We start from the raw sequence: 18512 nt of genomic DNA on the forward strand, positions 1-18512 counted from the left end.
AGATACGAGACTGTACCATTCACGACAAACACAAGTATACGAAGATTTGTTTCTGAAAAATACGTACCTCTTACTGTGAAATAGACAATAATCGTCTGGGGAACCAAAGTGTTATATCATCACCGATCACGTTTTTAGAATAAATTCAGTTTTCCGAAATCGGTTCTTGGGCCTACCATGGTAAAGTTTCCTTACAGACAGGAATAAGGAATGATCTCGGAGCAATAGATGTTAGGATCTTGTAAGACCTACTGAGGTTATGGGAGGCAATAAATGTACAAAATTAAAGACCAACTGAGGTTCTTCTTGGGGGCAATAGCTGTGTAAAGCTGATCCTTATCTTCTTCTTCTAGCCAGCTTTATTGCTGCTGAGCTGTCAGCTCTTTTGCAGACTGTGCCAAGGAAAAAAAGTGTGCATGTTTTCTTCAGCTGTTCAGCACTGCCGTACAGGGTGTTGGTTATGTTGGGCTGTAGTGGAAGTAGGGTCTGCCTAAGGTGGATTAGGGAGGGGCATTCCTTATCAGCAGGTCACTCAGGAAAGTCAGTGCTAAAAAATGTTTTCATTTTTCATGCATTAACAAGCCCACTGTGGACTTAATGTTCATTAATGCCTATACAAACATACATGCACACTTTGACAGGAGAACAAAAAAAGGTCAAACAAACGAATTCATTGTTCCTAATTAAAAACAATCTGATTTTAATTTCTGGGTGAAATCCAATTTGTGCAAAGAAACATTAAAAAGTTTGGAACGTTATATCATAAAACAAATCTTATAATATCTGACAGCAACATTTTGATTTGACGCTAGAAACAATAACACTGAACATTTATACACATGCTTTGCAATACTATGAGTTCATAAGTAAACATCAAGGAGCAAATCAGGAGTGGAGCCCCCCAGTGCTTTTATAGTTTTATTTCCTCTGGTTGACTTTGTAACGTCTGGAAGTTTTATGGATGATGCCGAAGATTAAGAGAGGGACCATAATGCATCAGCAACTTTTGACCAGCCCACGGACGTGCATCATAGAGTAAACTAGCATTCCTTTTTTTTTTAAAGATAATACAAGCAAATAAATTTAAAAAAAAAACACAAATCATGGTCATATATCTTAATACTGAAGGAACAAGCTCTTTTTCTATATAAAACATAATTAATTAATTACCACTAATTGCTTAACTAAATTATAAACTTTTAAAAATGTATTCATGGGTTGTCATTGACTATAAATAATTATGCAAAATTTCAACTAGATCCGAGAATGGGAAGTGGGAGAAAAACCTTGTACAAAATATTATAAGGGGAAAGAAGTAGCAGTTATCAGTTATTCCCCCTTTTTAATACCTAACAAAATAATTAATTACCATAACTAATGGGTAAGGTGCAACAAAGAAAATTTACCAGACAGACACTTGATATGAGCTTTGTAAAAATAATAAAGGATAAAGAATGAATTTTAAAACATTAGTTTTTAATACAGTAAACTATGTGAGTTTGACAGCAGGTACTATTTCAGTTGGAAGCTGAAGAATTAATTGCTATGCCAAAAATTGCCTTGTTAACAAGTGTAGACATTTCTGCTTTCAGAGAATAGAATTGTTTTTCAACAAAACTGTCTCAGTCTCTCATTTTGTGTCAGAAGTTTCTGCATTTATTATGATCTCATTAGATACACAGACATTCAAAACTTGTTTGACATGTTTCTGATGTTTCTTCAGAGTCTGTTTCCTAGTTCGACACGGGATGGCAGCTGGCAAAGTATGAAACCCGGGATCATCTAGACGACCGAAGGACAGTTCAGCGTTTTCCCAACAAGAAGTCTGAAAGTAGCTTGACTAGCTAGGGACTATGTTTATGTTGACCAGCTATGCTGACAAAGATATTTGTGAACAGAGGACATTGCTGGATGTTCAATGCTATGTACATCAGCTAATAAACCAACTGGTTATTTTGCTTTCACAATAAATGATAGAACAAAAATTCTTATATAACTTTAGTAAAAAATATTTCAATATAAACATTTTTCTTTCAGACACAGCTGATTAGCCAAAATGTAATAAAAAAAAAAAAAGATGGAGTGGGGGTTGTAATAAAATGGGTCTGTGAAATAGCTATTGGGGCATATTTAGTTTTTCTTGTATTTTTAATAGAAAGAAATATGAATACTAGGATACCCTAATTTCCAGTTACTGTGGTATATTTTAATAACCTGTATAATATGTCAACTGAACTATTTTTTGTTTTTCTTTTAAAATGCAGATGTTAAGAACACTGCTTTTTTTTTGTTGTGACGGTATGGCGTGCTGGCAACTTTTTTCAATTATTACTTTTCTTGTGTTTTAACGTTTATTATTAATTTATTAGTAGTTCATAGTTAGACAATCCATCACTGAGTATCGGCACCTATTTCTTTACAAAAAAAAGCACTGGGTATGAATGAACCAAAACTAAAACATAAGCTAGGACTTCTAGTTAGCAGCTCATCTGTTGTAAATAAAAGTCTTAGCCGAATGTACTGTGCCTGACCAAAAAGTACTCTATATTAAATAAAGCCATTACAGATGGTTGAAACTAAAAGTATACCATACAACATTATTCCAAATAAAAAGATGACAGCAGTTACTGACATGTTAACACTAAGCCTGCCACTTTTACAAGTAGGGGAGAGCAATCAATACAAAATTTAGTTCGGTAATATTAGCTCACTTTAAAAAAACAACTTGCAATATGAAACACTAAGCATAATGAAATATTAATTTTAAAAAAATCTAATAATCTGATCACAATGAATTAAAAATTGGAACATGTTTGGATGTAAATATAATATAAACATTTTTTGTCAACCAATTATAAAGACAATTTATACAATTTATAAACATTAAAACAAAATCTTTTTAATTTTTTGAAATATAAAAACAATGAGCTTTAATCTAGAGACAGGAGACAACTGAGATCTGTTTAGTCATTTGACATGTGTACTTCCTATTCAAATAGATCCTTGGTTCAAATGTAACAAACATAGAATATCAGATTTGATAAATGTACGCACACAAATGTTTGTAGTTCACATTGTCTGTTTAACTAAGTCTGACTCATCTGTCCCTTGATTTTCATCATAGGGGTACCTGACAGTTCATGTAGCCAAATACTTTCTTTTTTCCTGGTAAGCAGCTATTCTTAGTAAGACATCAAAAAAGAGAGGCCGGTCCTTTCTTGTACTTTGTTTAGCCAGCCAACATTAAGTCTGATTTGTACACTGTAACTCCAGCGGACTTTAGATTGGTCTCCAATGTACACTAGACTCACTTTGTCTACATAGAGCAAAACTTTGTTCCATTCACAGACAGCTCTCCAGAAACTGTATCAGTATAGTTGTATGCAACTGTATTAGGTATCAGTACAAACAGTTCTAAGTCATACAAAGTTTGTCATATGATATAGTGAGCCATTGTCTTTTGAGCTCAGCCGTCAATCTGATCCTTAGAGATGAATCACAACTTCATTTCAAACAAAGTAAAGCTTAACTTGACCATAGATACATTGTAAAAGAAAAGGTTTCTACTACAGTTCTTTGAATCTTTGAATCACAGCTGTATACCATAGCCTTCTGAACAGATATCACTCTTGGCATATACAAATGTGTATAAATATATATATATTCATAGAACATGTGTGAACTGTTGTAATATAACAATATAAGATAAAATTATACATCATTTGTGGACATCTCTCAATATACAAGTGAACAAATATTCTAATACTTTTTTTTCAAGGCACTTTGTATGTAAAAAATTGAATGGTAGATTGAAATGAATGTCACTAGGAATTCTGGGAAGAAGGCCAGTTGCGGTACAACATTATAAAGGATGCTATCATTCCTAAAATGCCGTTTGTAGAAGATTTGAGTTTCTGAGCCCATAGAACTCCAGGCGGCATCCAAGAAATGGCATTGATAAAGTCACAACTGTATTGCAAAAATAGGAGAATGCAGTCCATTTTCTCAGCCGCCAGCTTTTTGAGATTTTCCTGGATCTGGATATTTTGTGGTGATGTCTCGTGGGAACTGTAACAGTAATAATAATAAAATAAAATAATAAAAATAATAATTAAAATAGTAATATATTATCTTATTAATTACAGACGTTATTTCAAAAGAGAAGATAATTACATCCTACATGCATCCATGTTTAGTTGTTTAGTAAAACTATATATATATATATATATATATATATATATATATATATATATATATATATATATATATATATATATATATATATATATATATATATATATATATATACATATACATATATATATATATATATATATACAGGCCAATAATAGAATATGCATCCTATGTTTGGGACCCCTCAACTCAATGCTCCTTCTTCCCGACTGCAATTACAGCATGGAATTGATTGCCTGAGGCAGCCAGGAAAACCAATGACATGGCAGAATTTAAGTCATTGGTTAACATGCATTGACTAGGTTGACCTAGGAACATGCTTAGGATGTAATCATCATTGTTTTTGAAGTAACGTCAGTATTTTATAAGATATCACAGTTGCAAATATTAAAAGAAATCTAGAAAATCTCACCTATCTCTATCCAACTTCCTCTGTTTCTGTAAACTTTTAGCTTGAGCATTTAATCTCATCAGTCTGACCAAACATCTGTCAATGCACAAGAGTGTCATCATTGGTGCAGGTAATTTAGATGATAACTTTGAAGTATTTATATCACTAATAAACTTAAAACAACAATTCATAATACACATACAATACATATCACTTTTTGTACACATGGATATAAAGGAGTCCTAGCCCAAGTTCTTGTTGCTGCAGAGTCGACACTAAGAATGGGTTAGGAGATGGAACTTAAGTTTTTCTTTTCTATTCTAAGTTGTGGTGTAAAGCTTTACGCATACAACTGTACAACTTTGAGTGGTTTAATATTCTATTAAAGACTTTTTTTAAGTTGGTGAATCTAGCAATGTTAATGATTGTGCTGAGATTGTCAAACACACATTTTGTTTGACAATCAAAATTGGTCTTTACAGTGCATCATATCAGGATAAAAGCTGGATAGAAATTGTGACAGAGTGGATAAACTATGTGGATAGATTGTAACAAACTTAGAGCAAAACGAAATTCAATATTCTATTGGAATACTGTTGAAGGCTGATCTGTTTTATATTAGATTATAGCCAGTCTGTTACTCATCCAGTCTGTTACTAGTCCAGTCTGTTACTCATCCAGTCTGTTACTAGTCCAGTCTGTTACTAGTCCAGTCTGTTACTAGTCCAGTCTGTTACTAGTCCAGTCTGTTATACTAGGAAAATTTCAGTTGTTCAAGAATCTTAAAAAATGGTTTTAAATGTAGACCACAAAAAGAAAAACAATAAATCACTTTCAAAATACAACACAAGGTCTCTGAGAGGCTTTACATCACCTGCATTTAGAGACCGCTGTGTTCTAAAGGGAACTTTACACCTGCATCATAGGCCGCTGTGTTCTAAAGGGAACTGTCACCACCTCAAAGTTGGTGCCATAGAGTAGAAACCCTAATTCTGTATTGTGTATGTTAATTCCATATTGTGAATCTTATTCACAACCCATGTTGCACTAAGGTGAACACTTTTGACCTTAGGTGAACCAGAGAGTTAAAGGCAGTCAGTCCACATAGAGATCTTGTAGCAAGCACTTGTATTGAGTCACTTAATATATAAGCAGTAGAGTTAGATGTTTAAAGTAGTTGGTTATAGAATAAGTACTAAGTTGTGATATTCGTATATTACTGTTGGATTAATACTGACCATTCCTGGGTCGAATTGTATGGTGTATTCACTATGGGGTGTTATATTAAACTTATTGTGTCTGCTACACCCAGCGTCATTTCATTATTCAGTGATTTGTAACAAGAACCCAATGTCACCACCACGCCTACATTGATAACCACAGCCACATTCATAACATATAAAACAACACGGTGACATTTATGGTGTCAGAAGCGGCCGAAAACGACATTTATGACAGCATTGTTCAAAGTCACTTTAACATGATATGCTGAGACAACCTGCGTGGACGAAACTAGACAACCCTGATCTTACAACATGTGTGGACGAAACTAGACAACCCTGATCTTACAACCTGTGTGGGTGAAACTAGACAACCTGATCTTACAGCCTGTGTGGGTGAAACTAGACAACCGTGATACTACAACCGGTGTGGGTGAAAATCTATTACTACAAGTCATTCAAGTCATCGTTTGAAGACAGCTGATATATGGTCAGTCGAAGTAGCTGACATATTCAAGAATCATCTACATCGAGTGCTCGTCATAATTCTAATGACACACTCATATTGTCGCTGTCTAACAGCACATTTAATAAGAGAGCGCTCTCACTCTTAGACCTCTCTTGTTGTCACTACCTTAAGGGTCATTTTTAGTTATTTATATTTGTTTCAGCAACTGTATGAAAATGGATTACCTGTCAAACATCTGAAGTATTTATTGGATTACTTATGAACTGTACCATTGTGCTGTGGATTTAACAAGTGGATTACTTATGAACTGTACTATTGTACTGTGGATTTAACAAGTGGATTACTTATGAACTGTACCATTGTGCTGTGGATTTAACAAGTGGATTACTTATGAACTGTACCATTGTGCTGTGGATTTAGCAAGTGAATTACTTATGAACTGTACCATTGTGCTGTGGATTTAGCAAGTGAATTACTTATGAACTGTACCGTTGTGCTGCGGATTTAGCAAGTGGATTACGTATGAACTGTACTGTGGACATATTTTATGTGGAGCATCACCGGAACTTTATGTACAAGTCAAGCATCAAGTGAATATTTAAGGGAAGTAACTTTAATTACCCTTTAGTATTAATGAATATTGATTAGTTCTCTTTGAACTACACCACAATTTTTTTTCATTGTTTACATTTGTATTTATATATACATTTGACTTTAGGGACTAAATTTAATTATCTATTGAGTCTGAGCATTTATATTTTTTTCAAGTAAGCATCCAGGTATTGGTAGGGACTCTTTAGATAAAGTAAATACTTGATCGTATAGCTGTACTAGTCAAGTTTGTATTTCGTTAAGTATCTATCATATTGTTAAACTCTTGTATTGATATTGTCTTGTTTACATCTGTTGAATTTTCTTTTTGCGTCATTTTTATTTCTCATTCTAATTCTTTTGTCTACTATTTCTACTATCTTGTAATGTCTCTTTAAAGCAGACTGTTTAGTATCTATAGTGTATTTATGTTTGTCTAATTACTTATTAATATAGATATTTATTTTACTTCTTATTTCAACCTATTTTTTATTATTATCAACACTACACTACACACTTGATACACTATGGGATATATTTTGATTTGAGATTGACAAGATTTATATTGTATATTCTCTTCAAACACATTCAACTATTTTGATACTATTGATACATTGATCACTATTAATCAGACTAATAAGGCTCACATAATTGTGAATTACTTGTTGCAATAAACTTTTACATTGCAAGTGGAGATACTAAAAATACATAATCACATAATTGATCAGTAAAGTATTACATTACGAACTAGACAAAGTACCAAGAATAACTTAAGATACCTCATAACCTCAATTGTTTCGCACAAAATATATATCTACTATTACCTGCAATTACTATTTGAGCTATAATAATTATTTATCGTACAATATTCATTTACAACTACCTAGTGCACACATATCTATTAATTAACTATATTACTAATTTGAATCTTTGAAAATGGCTGAGTATGAAAAACTAATAGAGATAGTGGATAAACTAAAGTTAAAAGAAGATGATAGAGCTGCATTCATTAAAATTGAAATAGATAGAATTAGAGTAGAAAAAGACAAGCAACGGGAAGAAAGGCTACATGAAAGAAGACTGAGAGAGAAAGAACAAGAAAACTTAGAGAAAGAAAAAGAACGCCAGCATGAAATAAAATTAAAAGAACATGAAGAAAAAATGGCCAAGCTAACAAAGGAAAATAAAGACAATTCAGCAAGTCAAACTTCATCTCATCATCAGTATCATAGCAAATTTAGGAACTTTGACCCAAAAGAAGACACATTGGAAAATTTCATTATTCAATTTGAATACATCTGTCAAACAGCAAATATGAATAGTGCACAAATGGCTCAACAACTTCTAGCTAACCTAAGAGGTGAACCACTAAACATCATCGACACACTAACTATGGAGCAAAGAAAAGACTACAACACAGTAAAACAAAGACTAATTGAACATTTTGGCAAAACGGAGGAGCACTATCGAAAACTTTTTAGGGAAATAAAACTAGCAAAGAATACAGATTTAAAAAGAACAATACATGACATGCGCCAGAACATGACAAAGTGGCTACAACTCGCAAACTGTAACTTAGATGACCCCAAACAGATCTTAGATTTCTTTCTCATTGAGAATGTGCTAATTAATGTTACAGATACAGCATTCTCATTCCTGAAGGAGAGAAAAATAAAAAATGAAGCTGAATTGATATCAAACTTAACAACATACAAGGACTCCCACCCAAACATCACCATTGACAAAAGGGAATTGTACAATGTAGCTGCAACAGTGACAGAAAACCATCCAAGAACTACAAATAAATTTAAATATGCCAAGAGCATACAATGTTTTTTCTGTGGCATATTGGGTCACACCAAAGCAGAGTGCAGAAAGAGAATGGCATCAGAAAAACAACAACATGTAAATAGAAACCATAGATATGGAAGAGATAACAGAACTTTCCAGAGCTTCAGTCCTAACTATAATAGATCCTATCAACAACAATATAACAGAAGAACATGGCAAAGCTACAGTCCAACTAACAGTAGATCACATCAAACAAACAGAAGATGGCAAAACAACAGAATGTCTAGAAGAGACCAATTTCAAGATAGACAACATACTTACCACAATAACAATCATACCAGACAAAACATAGCAGCTGTAGCAACTGAAAGACCAATAGAATATGAAACAGTAGCATATATACAGACAAAGGTAGCCAAATTAAAAGTGTATCCTGCCTATGTGGATGGCATTAAGGTATATGCATTACGTGACAGCGGCTGCACCTCAATCATTGTAAAGAAATCACTAGTAAAACCTGAACAGATCCTAAAAGACAAGGTCACACTGACATATGCGAATAAAGACTTATGGGAAGTATGTGAAACAGCATTAGTTTTCATTGAATCGCCATGGTTCACGGGTCAATACAAAGCCATAATAATGAACAACCCAGCTGAAGAACTAATTATAGGGAACATAGAGAATATAGTTGAACTGTCAGAAGAAGCCTTAGTAAAATGGGCTAATAGTGTGAATCAAGAAAATATTGAGTTAGCATCAACTACTAATTCACATGATTACAACAATGTCAGTATACATGAAGCAACTAAACAGTCAATTACAAATACAAATAAAATAGATGTAGAATGTCAAACTCATTTGCTAACAGAAGCATCTAAACTAAATAAAGATTGCCAAACAATTAACACACAAACAAATGATAGTGAAATACAAACAGATGAAATACAAATAGATGATAAAGATAAAGCTGAAAAACAAGAAATACAAAATGACATTAACACTAGCTCACCTAAAGTAATAATAACAGAGGAAATATTAGCCTTGACATTTAAAAATAGCAAACAGATAGAAGTATATGATCTAGAAGTCAATTATCAGGATGTTGTATGCATAGTTGATGAAGAATCCACAATCACTTTTGTAGAGCCCAATTTAGTAGAAAAAGAAGATTATTTGAATGATATAGCCATTGTAACCTTACCAAACTCTAGAAAGATAGAATGTAAAACTGCCATAGCTGAAATCAAATCACCATTTATAAAAGGGAAAATAAAAGTAGTAGTACTTGAAAATACTATCAGTCCAGTAATTATTGGATCTTATCCAAAAGTTAAAGTGCATCAAAAGCCAGTAATACATAAAACAATATGGTTTTATGACCTGTCTGATTGTGATTTCCAGAAAGAAATTTTTCAAATAGTACAAGATATAACTTGTGATTTTGGATATAAAAAAGTTTGGAAACATCCAGAACTTGGAGAGTCAATGTGGGTACAAATAAAAAACTTTGGCCATTACAAAGAGTTATTACATAAAATATATGGAACACCAATTAAAGGACTCACAATTAACATCAGTGTTGTTGACTTAATACATCGCATCTGGTAAACATTGAGCATTATTCTGTAAACATTGAGCATTATTCTGTAAACATTGAGCATTATTTTGTAAACATTGAGTACTATTTGTAAACATTGAACTAGAACTAAGACTTCATTTTTTAAAAAAAAACTCTATTTGTAAACAAACTTTGGAATTTGATTACTACATTGTAACCAACAATTTTTTTTTTCACATTCTTTTGTCAACAAGAATAACATTTTTGTACTCAACAATGTAAACAAACATTGAATTTTTTCCCAACTTATTCAGTACCTAGCTTAATTTTTTCCATGCAATGTAAACATTATTTTTTCTCATTGTATTGAGAACAACTTGGACAAAAATTTTTTCTACAGCTATTGTAAACAAGATTGCCATTTTTTTTACTATGTCATTTATCACAATTATATAACTTAGTCACATTTTTCAATACTATTGAAAAAGGAGATTGATTCATAATGTAACTTATTTATTCAATGTCAATTAGTGTAATGAAATATTGACATACACTTGTATTTTTTGAAAACATTTTTGTCAAACTATTCTTATGGACTATATTTTTTGTAACAATCATTGATGTAAACAAGAAGATTGTTGTACAAACTTTTTGATATTTCAAGTGCTGAAAGAGACACTTGATATTATTCTTTTAAATTGGACTTACACATTTTTTCACAACAGATTAAAATGAATACAACTAAACTAGTAGGATGCTATGCTTGTATATATATGCTTGAACAAATTAATGTAAACTCAAAGATTGTATCACAACTGACACATTTTCTCAGTTGAATCTTTTTTGGACAAAAGATTTTTTTGAACTTTGTACACAATAATTATTTGATAAACAATGTAACATTAAACTTTTGCCATTACTAGCTACAAATTATTTGAACTGTCATATGGAGAAATACTTAATTGAAACATAAGGTGCATGCAACAAGCACTATGAAAGATATTTATTTTGATTTGATGTTCATACTTTTGAGCAAATATTTTGATACTTGAATTATACATATTTACTTGTGTAATATTAATGCACAACAATTTTTTATGGAGATATCAAACCTCATATTGAAGTAAACAGATACATTGAATTTGTAACAATGATCATTAAACAATTTGATGTTGAATTTTGACACATATATTTTGAATTTTTCTATACTTATCACTTACATATTGAGTCTTACTTGTAACATTTTCTACATGATTTGTACATATTGTACTGTTGGTGTTAAAAAAAAAAAAAACAGACTTCTAACATTTCTATAGTGTCAAAGATTTTTTTATAAATAGATATTGTGAATAAAAACTTGTATTAATTTTTCACATTGTGACATAGGAGATTGTCATTGAAATTTTTGTCACACTTTGCAAAACACATTTGAACATTGATGTACATATTAGAACTACATGTAAAGAATTATTTGAGAGGTTAAGTATTTGACTCAGAGAATTATTTGAATTGCCTTACAAGAATATGATGAATGAGAGAATTTTGCCCTTGTATGAATTTTTTTGATTCAGCAAATATTTTGTGTAACACTGTCATATTATATATTTTATTGCAAGTTTGTAGTTCTATTTGAACTCTGCAATTGTACATTTCATAGACCCCAAGAATTCCAATTGATCCTACTTAGGATAATTATGTCGTCAAGCTGAAAAAAAAATTTCTTCAAAATTTTTTTTCAAAAGGGGGGTGATAGGTAATGTCACCACCTCAAAGTTGGTGCCATAGAGTAGAAACCCTAATTCTGTATTGTGTATGTTAATTCCATATTGTGAATCTTATTCACAACCCATGTTGCACTAAGGTGAACACTTTTGACCTTAGGTGAACCAGAGAGTTAAAGGCAGTCAGTCCACATAGAGATCTTGTAGCAAGCACTTGTATTGAGTCACTTAATATATAAGCAGTAGAGTTAGATGTTTAAAGTAGTTGGTTATAGAATAAGTACTAAGTTGTGATATTCGTATATTACTGTTGGATTAATACTGACCATTCCTGGGTCGAATTGTATGGTGTATTCACTATGGGGTGTTATATTAAACTTATTGTGTCTGCTACACCCAGCGTCATTTCATTATTCAGTGATTTGTAACAAGAACCCAATGTCACCACCACGCCTACATTGATAACCACAGCCACATTCATAACATATAAAATCAAACGGTGACAGGAACTTTACAACTGTATAATAGACCACTGTTCTAAAGGAAACTTTGCACCTGCATCATAGACCAATGTGCTCTAAAGGGAACTTAACACCTGCATCATAGACCAATGTGCTCTAAAGGGAACTTAACACCTGCATCATAGACCAATGTGCTCTAAAGGGAACTTAACACCTGCATCATAGACCAATGTGCTCTAAAGGGAACTTAACACCTGCATCATAGACCAATGTGCTCTAAAGGGAACTTAACACCTGCATCATAGACCAATGTGCTCTAAAGGGAACTTAACACCTGCATCATAGACCAATGTGCTCTAAAGGGAACTTAACACCTGCATCATAGACCAATGTGCTCTAAAGGGAACTTAACACCTGCATCATAGACCAATGTGCTCTAAAGGGAACTTAACACCTGCATCATAGATCACACCATTTCAAAGGAAAGAATATATCTCCTGCATCATAGTTTCCTAATTCTAATTGGACACTTTCTACTACTAAAAAGATCAATAAAAAAAAAAAAGTTCCCAAATCGGTCATAATTTCATGTGGTGGGCTAATACTTGCATGGCAACACCCCATCTCTCTCCATGCCTGACCACAGCATGTGGTCGTTGTAGTCCATCTTGGGACTTTTCTGTCTGGCTAGTAAACTTAGTCGAGAAGACTGGCTGCCTGGTCGTGCGGTTTGCACGCTGGACTGTCGTTCAGATTTATCGATGGTCCAGGGTTCAAACCCTGCCAGCTCCCATCCCCCGTCGTCCTGCGGGAGGTTTGGACTAGGAAGTAATTATCTTCGACTCTGAAGGAACATCCGAAACATGTAAAACATTTTACAAAGACATTTTGCCCAGTGATGCCATGTTACCCTCACATGGTTTAGTCTGCCAGCTGAAGAAGAGGTTTTCAGGGCATGGCGCTAGGAGCCACAGGCCCCATGTGTGAGATATTAATACTTACAAAAAACTTACTTGGCAATCTCTCCTAAAAGAGATTATGTCCAAAACTTATTTGGCAATCTCTCCTAATAGAGATTATGTCCAAAACTTACTTGGCAATCTCTCCTAATAGACCTAAAGTCCAAAACTTACTTGGCAATCTCTTCTAGTAGAGCTAAAGTCCAAAACTTACTTGGCAATCTCTCCTAATAGAGCTTAAGTCCAAAACTTACTTGGCAATCTCTCCTAATAGAGTTAAAGCCCAAAACTTACTTGGCAATTTCTCCTAATAGACCTAAAGTCCAAAACTTACTTGGCAATCTCTTCTAATAGAGCTAAAGTCCAAAACTTACTTGGCAATCTCTCCTAATAGACCTAAAGTCCAAAACTTACTTGGCAATCTCTCCTAATAGAGCTAAAGCCCAAAACTTACTTGGCAATCTCTCCTAATAGAGTTAAAGCCCAAAACTTACTTGGCAATCTCTCCTAATAGAGCTAAAGCCCAAAACAGAAGTCCAAGTAATGAGAAGGGAGCAGAGTTTCCACTTAAAATCTTTTTCTGTCTGAACCATGCAATATGTTCTGATGGGTAATACAACTGGTTGAACAAGGCAGTACAAATCTCTAATGGCTTCAGTAGACCTTTCTCCTAATAGAAAGACAAAACAACGGAGACTGTCACCAAATATATCAATACTTGTACTGTATTCAAAACTTTCTAGACAGTCACCAAATAGCAATGAATACAAGACGTAATCATCTTCTTGTTTGAAGTAACGTCTATATTGTATAAGATAAGAAGATGCACAACTTTCCAAGCATCTATCATTACTTATTAAAGACTGGAAGTAAGATACCGGTATTCCGAAATAAAACTTATAAAGATGTAATTAGAAAAATACTTCTCTTTAAAATGCTAATATTTAGTAAAGACTAATATAAAGTGATGTAACAATGGTTGGATAAATATGCAAAGACATTATATCTGTACATGCATAAATCAAGTTAATGATTCTCTATAAGTTTAGAAACATAACTTTGCCTGTATATACATAAAGGGACATTTATACATTCTTCTTCTAGTCAGCTTTTTGCTGCGGAGCTGTAAGCTCTTTTGCAAACTGTGCCAAGGAAAAATAGTGTACTGTTTTCTTCAGTTGTTCAGCACTGCCGTACAGTGTATTGGTATGTAGGGTTATAGTGGTAGTTAAGGTTTGCCTAAGGTGGATTAGGAAGAACATAATGCTACCTGAGTATATAGTGGTGTTGGCAAGGTAAGTAAACATTGAAAAGTTGCACTACACAACAAAAAACAAACCTTTCGACCGAAGCTAATAGACATGTTGTAGAGCAGCATGGAAAGGTCATCAAAAAGTCGGAGTATGACCCTGCAGCCGCTCAGCTCAGAAGACAGAATTTTCCACTTGATCTGCAATGGGGTCCTGCCGTCTCCTCCCAGGAACATGGCAGCATACGTGAGAAATCTCATTACTCTGTCTCGACCTCTGTATGTCTCGAGGACATTGACAACGGACGTTAAGCCTTTCACAACCGTGGCCATCTTGGAATGTGAACTAATGAACACTCTAGAGCGTTGTTGTACTAATGAGGCAGAGAATTTCTTTGCTTCATTGAACTTTCTTTCAAAACTTTAACCTGAAATAATAGCGGAATTAAAATAATTCAAAGTTAACTGAAACAAACAAATACAAAACAAAAAGTGAAGTACCCCTTTAAGACTTTGTGATCTAAAGGGAAGATAATGTCAAGGAAAATGGGTACCTGGTATTTGTTTGGGAAAAGTAAAGGTGGTTGGTTATTGTGCTGCCTACATGACACCTTCTGAGGCAACAGAGATGACCTTAACATCATTTGCCTCATATAGATTGCAAGGCCTGAAAGGGATATTTTACTGCTTCAAAATATTAATGCCAGCATTTTGTGTGCGGTAAAAGGTACTTTCCCAAGACTCCACATTGACTCTTTTTCAAAGATGGCAAACAATATAAATGATAAAAACAGAAACAGGGACAAAAAATTGCACTTAACTGGAACCTAAGGCAGGGGGTTCTCAACCTGTCGGTCGCGACCCCTTTGGGGGGTCGAATGACCATTTGCCACAAATCGCTTAAGTCTATCAGAAATTTGGGTTTTTCATCTATTTTTCTTAAAATTTTATTTAGTCAAATGATTTCTTAGTGTTATGACAAGCACACTTGTACCATAAATGATATACATTAAAGATAAACTTTTTTTTTTTAATTTAATTGCAATTTTATTTTACATTTAATAAAATTACATTTATATAAAGCTTTTGCTATGTAAATACATCATGGATGTCATATAGATACAAGACACCGATAGCAAAGACAAACAGACACAAACACTCTTTTGTTCCCCTGGCAATCAAATCATTAAATAAGAACAATCTGGTATAAACTTTGTCACATGTAAATTATGAGTGAGTCTGGTGTGAATGTACACTTTGGGTTCTTATAGTTATAATGTTTTTTGTTTGATGTAATGCACAAATTGTAAGACAAATTTCCTTACGGATAATAAAGATTATTATTATTATTATTATATATATATATATGAACAAAATAAATTGTATGGTTGGGGTCGCCACCTAGTAGAGAATCGTATTAGGGCTCGCCAAGCTAAAAAGGTTGAGGACCGCTTGGTAAGGATACGTTATGTTATAAATTACAGATGTTCTTTCCCTGAATGGCTGCCTGGTCATGTGATATGCGCTCTGGACTGTCGTTTCGGTGGTCCTAGGTTTGAGCAGCTGCATGCCGCTATCCCTCTATATCCTGAAACAGGTTTAGGCTAGGAAGTAATAATAAACAAAGAAACAACTCAAATGAAGCAAACAAGCTTCCAAGAAGAAGACAGAAGATAATTTGATCTAGATCTACATCATCTAGATCGAGATTTCCTATGGCAGCCTATGCCATGCTAGCCTATATATCTATAAATAGTCTAAATGTAGACTTAGATTGAGATATCTGGACGGCTGTCTGGTCCTGCAGTGTGCATTGGACTTGCGTTCGGACCCATCGCTGGTCTTAAGTTTATACCCTGCCCACTCTGATCCCCCATCGTCCTGTGAGTGTTTTGGACTAGGAAGAAAATTATCTTCAACTCTGAAGGAACATCCAAAACATATAAACAAAAACTATTTTCTTTTACTTTGTGATATAGATCCAGAATAAAGTCTGTACTATATCTAACATTCTTCAAAAGGGTCCTTTGATGGGAAGTTTTACTGAATTATCTAGATCTGATGATCTATCTTTAATATAAGTATATTATAGGCCTAATTAATATTATAATATACTGTGGCATTTTACTTCTTGACCTTTTCCCTTTGCAACTTCTCATGTGGAACAGACACAAAATAGAGCAGTGAGATTCATAACAAACGAATATTCACATTTGACTAGAGTAACACCTTTAGTAAAATCACTAAATTTAGAAAGCCTTCAGGACAGAAGGCTCAAAAGTAAAGTAGCAATCATACATAAAACACTGAACCATAATCTTCAAATACAAAAACAAAATTTAATAAAATACTCTGAAAGACACAAAGATAAAGGCACATTCCTCGTCCCATATGCTAGGACAAATTTGTACAAATACTCCTTCTTCCCTAGTGCTATTAGAGCATGGAATGGGTTGCCTGAGCTAGCCAGGAAAACCAGTGACTTGGCAGAATTTAAGTCATTGGTTAATATGCATGACTAAATGCATGACGCGTAGGACGTAATCATCTTCTTTTTTGAAGTAACGTCTGTATTATATAAGATAAGATAAGATAAAATTACTAAAAATAGATACTAAGAGAGTAAAGAGGCTAATTCATGAATGGCTTAATATACTTTAAAATGATTAAAAATGATACTGATATATATATATATATCTAGTAGTAAGTAATGAAGTGTAGTAGTTGATACACAACTCAACTGCGGTGGGGATCATACTTATCAGATTGGGCATCTGTAATCATCAGACGGTGTATCATCATAGCATGCAAATCTATGATGTATTAAATTGTATGTAGCACTTTCACCCTTCTCTTCTCTTATATATTACAGATGTTACTTAAAAAAAAAAAAAAGAAGAAGATAATTACGTCTTACGCATTTCATGTGTCATTTAGTCATACAAATTATTATTAGTCAATGACTTAAACTTCGCTACGTCATTGGTTTTCCTGGCTGATTCAGGCAACCCATTCCATTCTCTAATGACTAGTGGCACTAGGAAAGAAGGAGCACTTGTACGAATATGTTCTAGGGTATGAAAAAAAAATATGTGCCTCTATCTCTGTCTTTCTGAGTACTTTATTAGGTTTTGTTTTTCTATTTGTAAGTTTAAAATTATGGTCATGGTTTAGTGTTTTTATGTACTATAGATATCTAGCTACTTTACCTTTTATTCTTCAGTGTCTCTAACTAGGCTACTCTAGTCTAAATAAGTTAAATGATTGAGGCACTGATTTTACTATCTATTATCTAGATCTAGATTAATTATCTATTTCTTTATCATCTCAATCTTCATTTTTTGAAGTAACGCTGTATAGTATAAAGTATAAAACGTGTTATTTAAAAATAATAATTTTTATACTATTAGATCTATATAGACTTGATAGACATTATAGATAATTTATAAGTATAAGTACTAGATCTAGACTCTATATTTTATTAGATCTAAAGATAAGATATTATATTAATTATAGATTAATTATATTTTAATTAAGATCAAAGATGGTCACAGGTGCTAATCTCAGCCGACTCAGCTCTGCACTTTGTAACATTTTTCTTTTACTTTTTACTTCTTGTGTGTTTAAAGTTAATTTATATGGTAATTTCCGCATTTAGATCTCTAGTCTAGATCTATAAAATAGATATTTAATATATCTAGATTCTAGATTAGATCTATAGATCTAGAACAAGACTGACAAAAGATGCGAACTTTACCTTCGAAATCGTCTGTTGATTATTTATGGTATCATTGGTGTATTTTCGAGTTCAAAGGTTAAAGTTTAAGAACTGTCGTAAATTTTTTAAATGAAGTTAGAGCTAAAATCACAAATCTATATAGCCGCTGCTAGTGTATCATATTTTA

At 33.2% G+C, this 18512-nt stretch overlaps 1 protein-coding gene across 4 annotated transcripts; it reads right to left on the bottom strand.

Moving 5' to 3' along the window:
* Positions 1 to 669: 669 nt before the first annotated feature.
* Positions 670 to 18501, bottom strand: LOC106080188 (peroxisomal membrane protein 11C-like). 4 transcript variants are annotated; one of them, XM_056032349.1, is made up of 5 exons: positions 18365 to 18501; positions 14698 to 15035; positions 13853 to 14028; positions 4607 to 4681; positions 670 to 4068 (listed from the first exon to the last, which is right to left on the bottom strand). In XM_056032349.1, the coding sequence occupies exons 2-5, from the start codon at positions 14938 to 14940 to the stop codon at positions 3825 to 3827; spliced, it is 738 nt and encodes a 245-aa protein (XP_055888324.1). In that variant the 5' UTR covers positions 14941 to 15035; positions 18365 to 18501; the 3' UTR covers positions 670 to 3824. The 4 variants fall into 4 exon arrangements, with proteins under 4 accessions (XP_055888324.1, XP_055888327.1, XP_055888325.1 ...); XM_056032352.1 differs by lacking the exon at positions 18365 to 18501 and adding an exon at positions 18220 to 18317; XM_056032350.1 differs by lacking the exon at positions 18365 to 18501 and adding an exon at positions 18160 to 18317.
* Positions 18502 to 18512: the final 11 nt, after the last annotated feature.

This window comes from Biomphalaria glabrata, chromosome 6 (genome assembly GCF_947242115.1).
Source record: "Biomphalaria glabrata chromosome 6, xgBioGlab47.1, whole genome shotgun sequence".
Classification (NCBI taxonomy): Eukaryota; Metazoa; Mollusca; class Gastropoda; family Planorbidae; genus Biomphalaria; species Biomphalaria glabrata.

Bases quoted from the DNA above. Each gene is read 5' to 3' on its own strand.
- LOC106080188 (XM_056032349.1), bottom strand. From the start codon at position 14,940: ATGGCCACGGTTGTGAAAGGCTTAACGTCCGTTGTCAATGTCCTCGAG. The intron at 14,029-14,697 runs GTTTGTTTTTTG...TCTTTCTATTAG, and splicing joins CTATTAGCTTCGGTCGAAAG to GAGAAAGGTCTACTGAAGCC. The intron at 4,069-4,606 runs GTGAGATTTTCT...TTACTGTTACAG, and splicing joins AGGAAGTTGGATAGAGATAG to TTCCCACGAGACATCACCAC.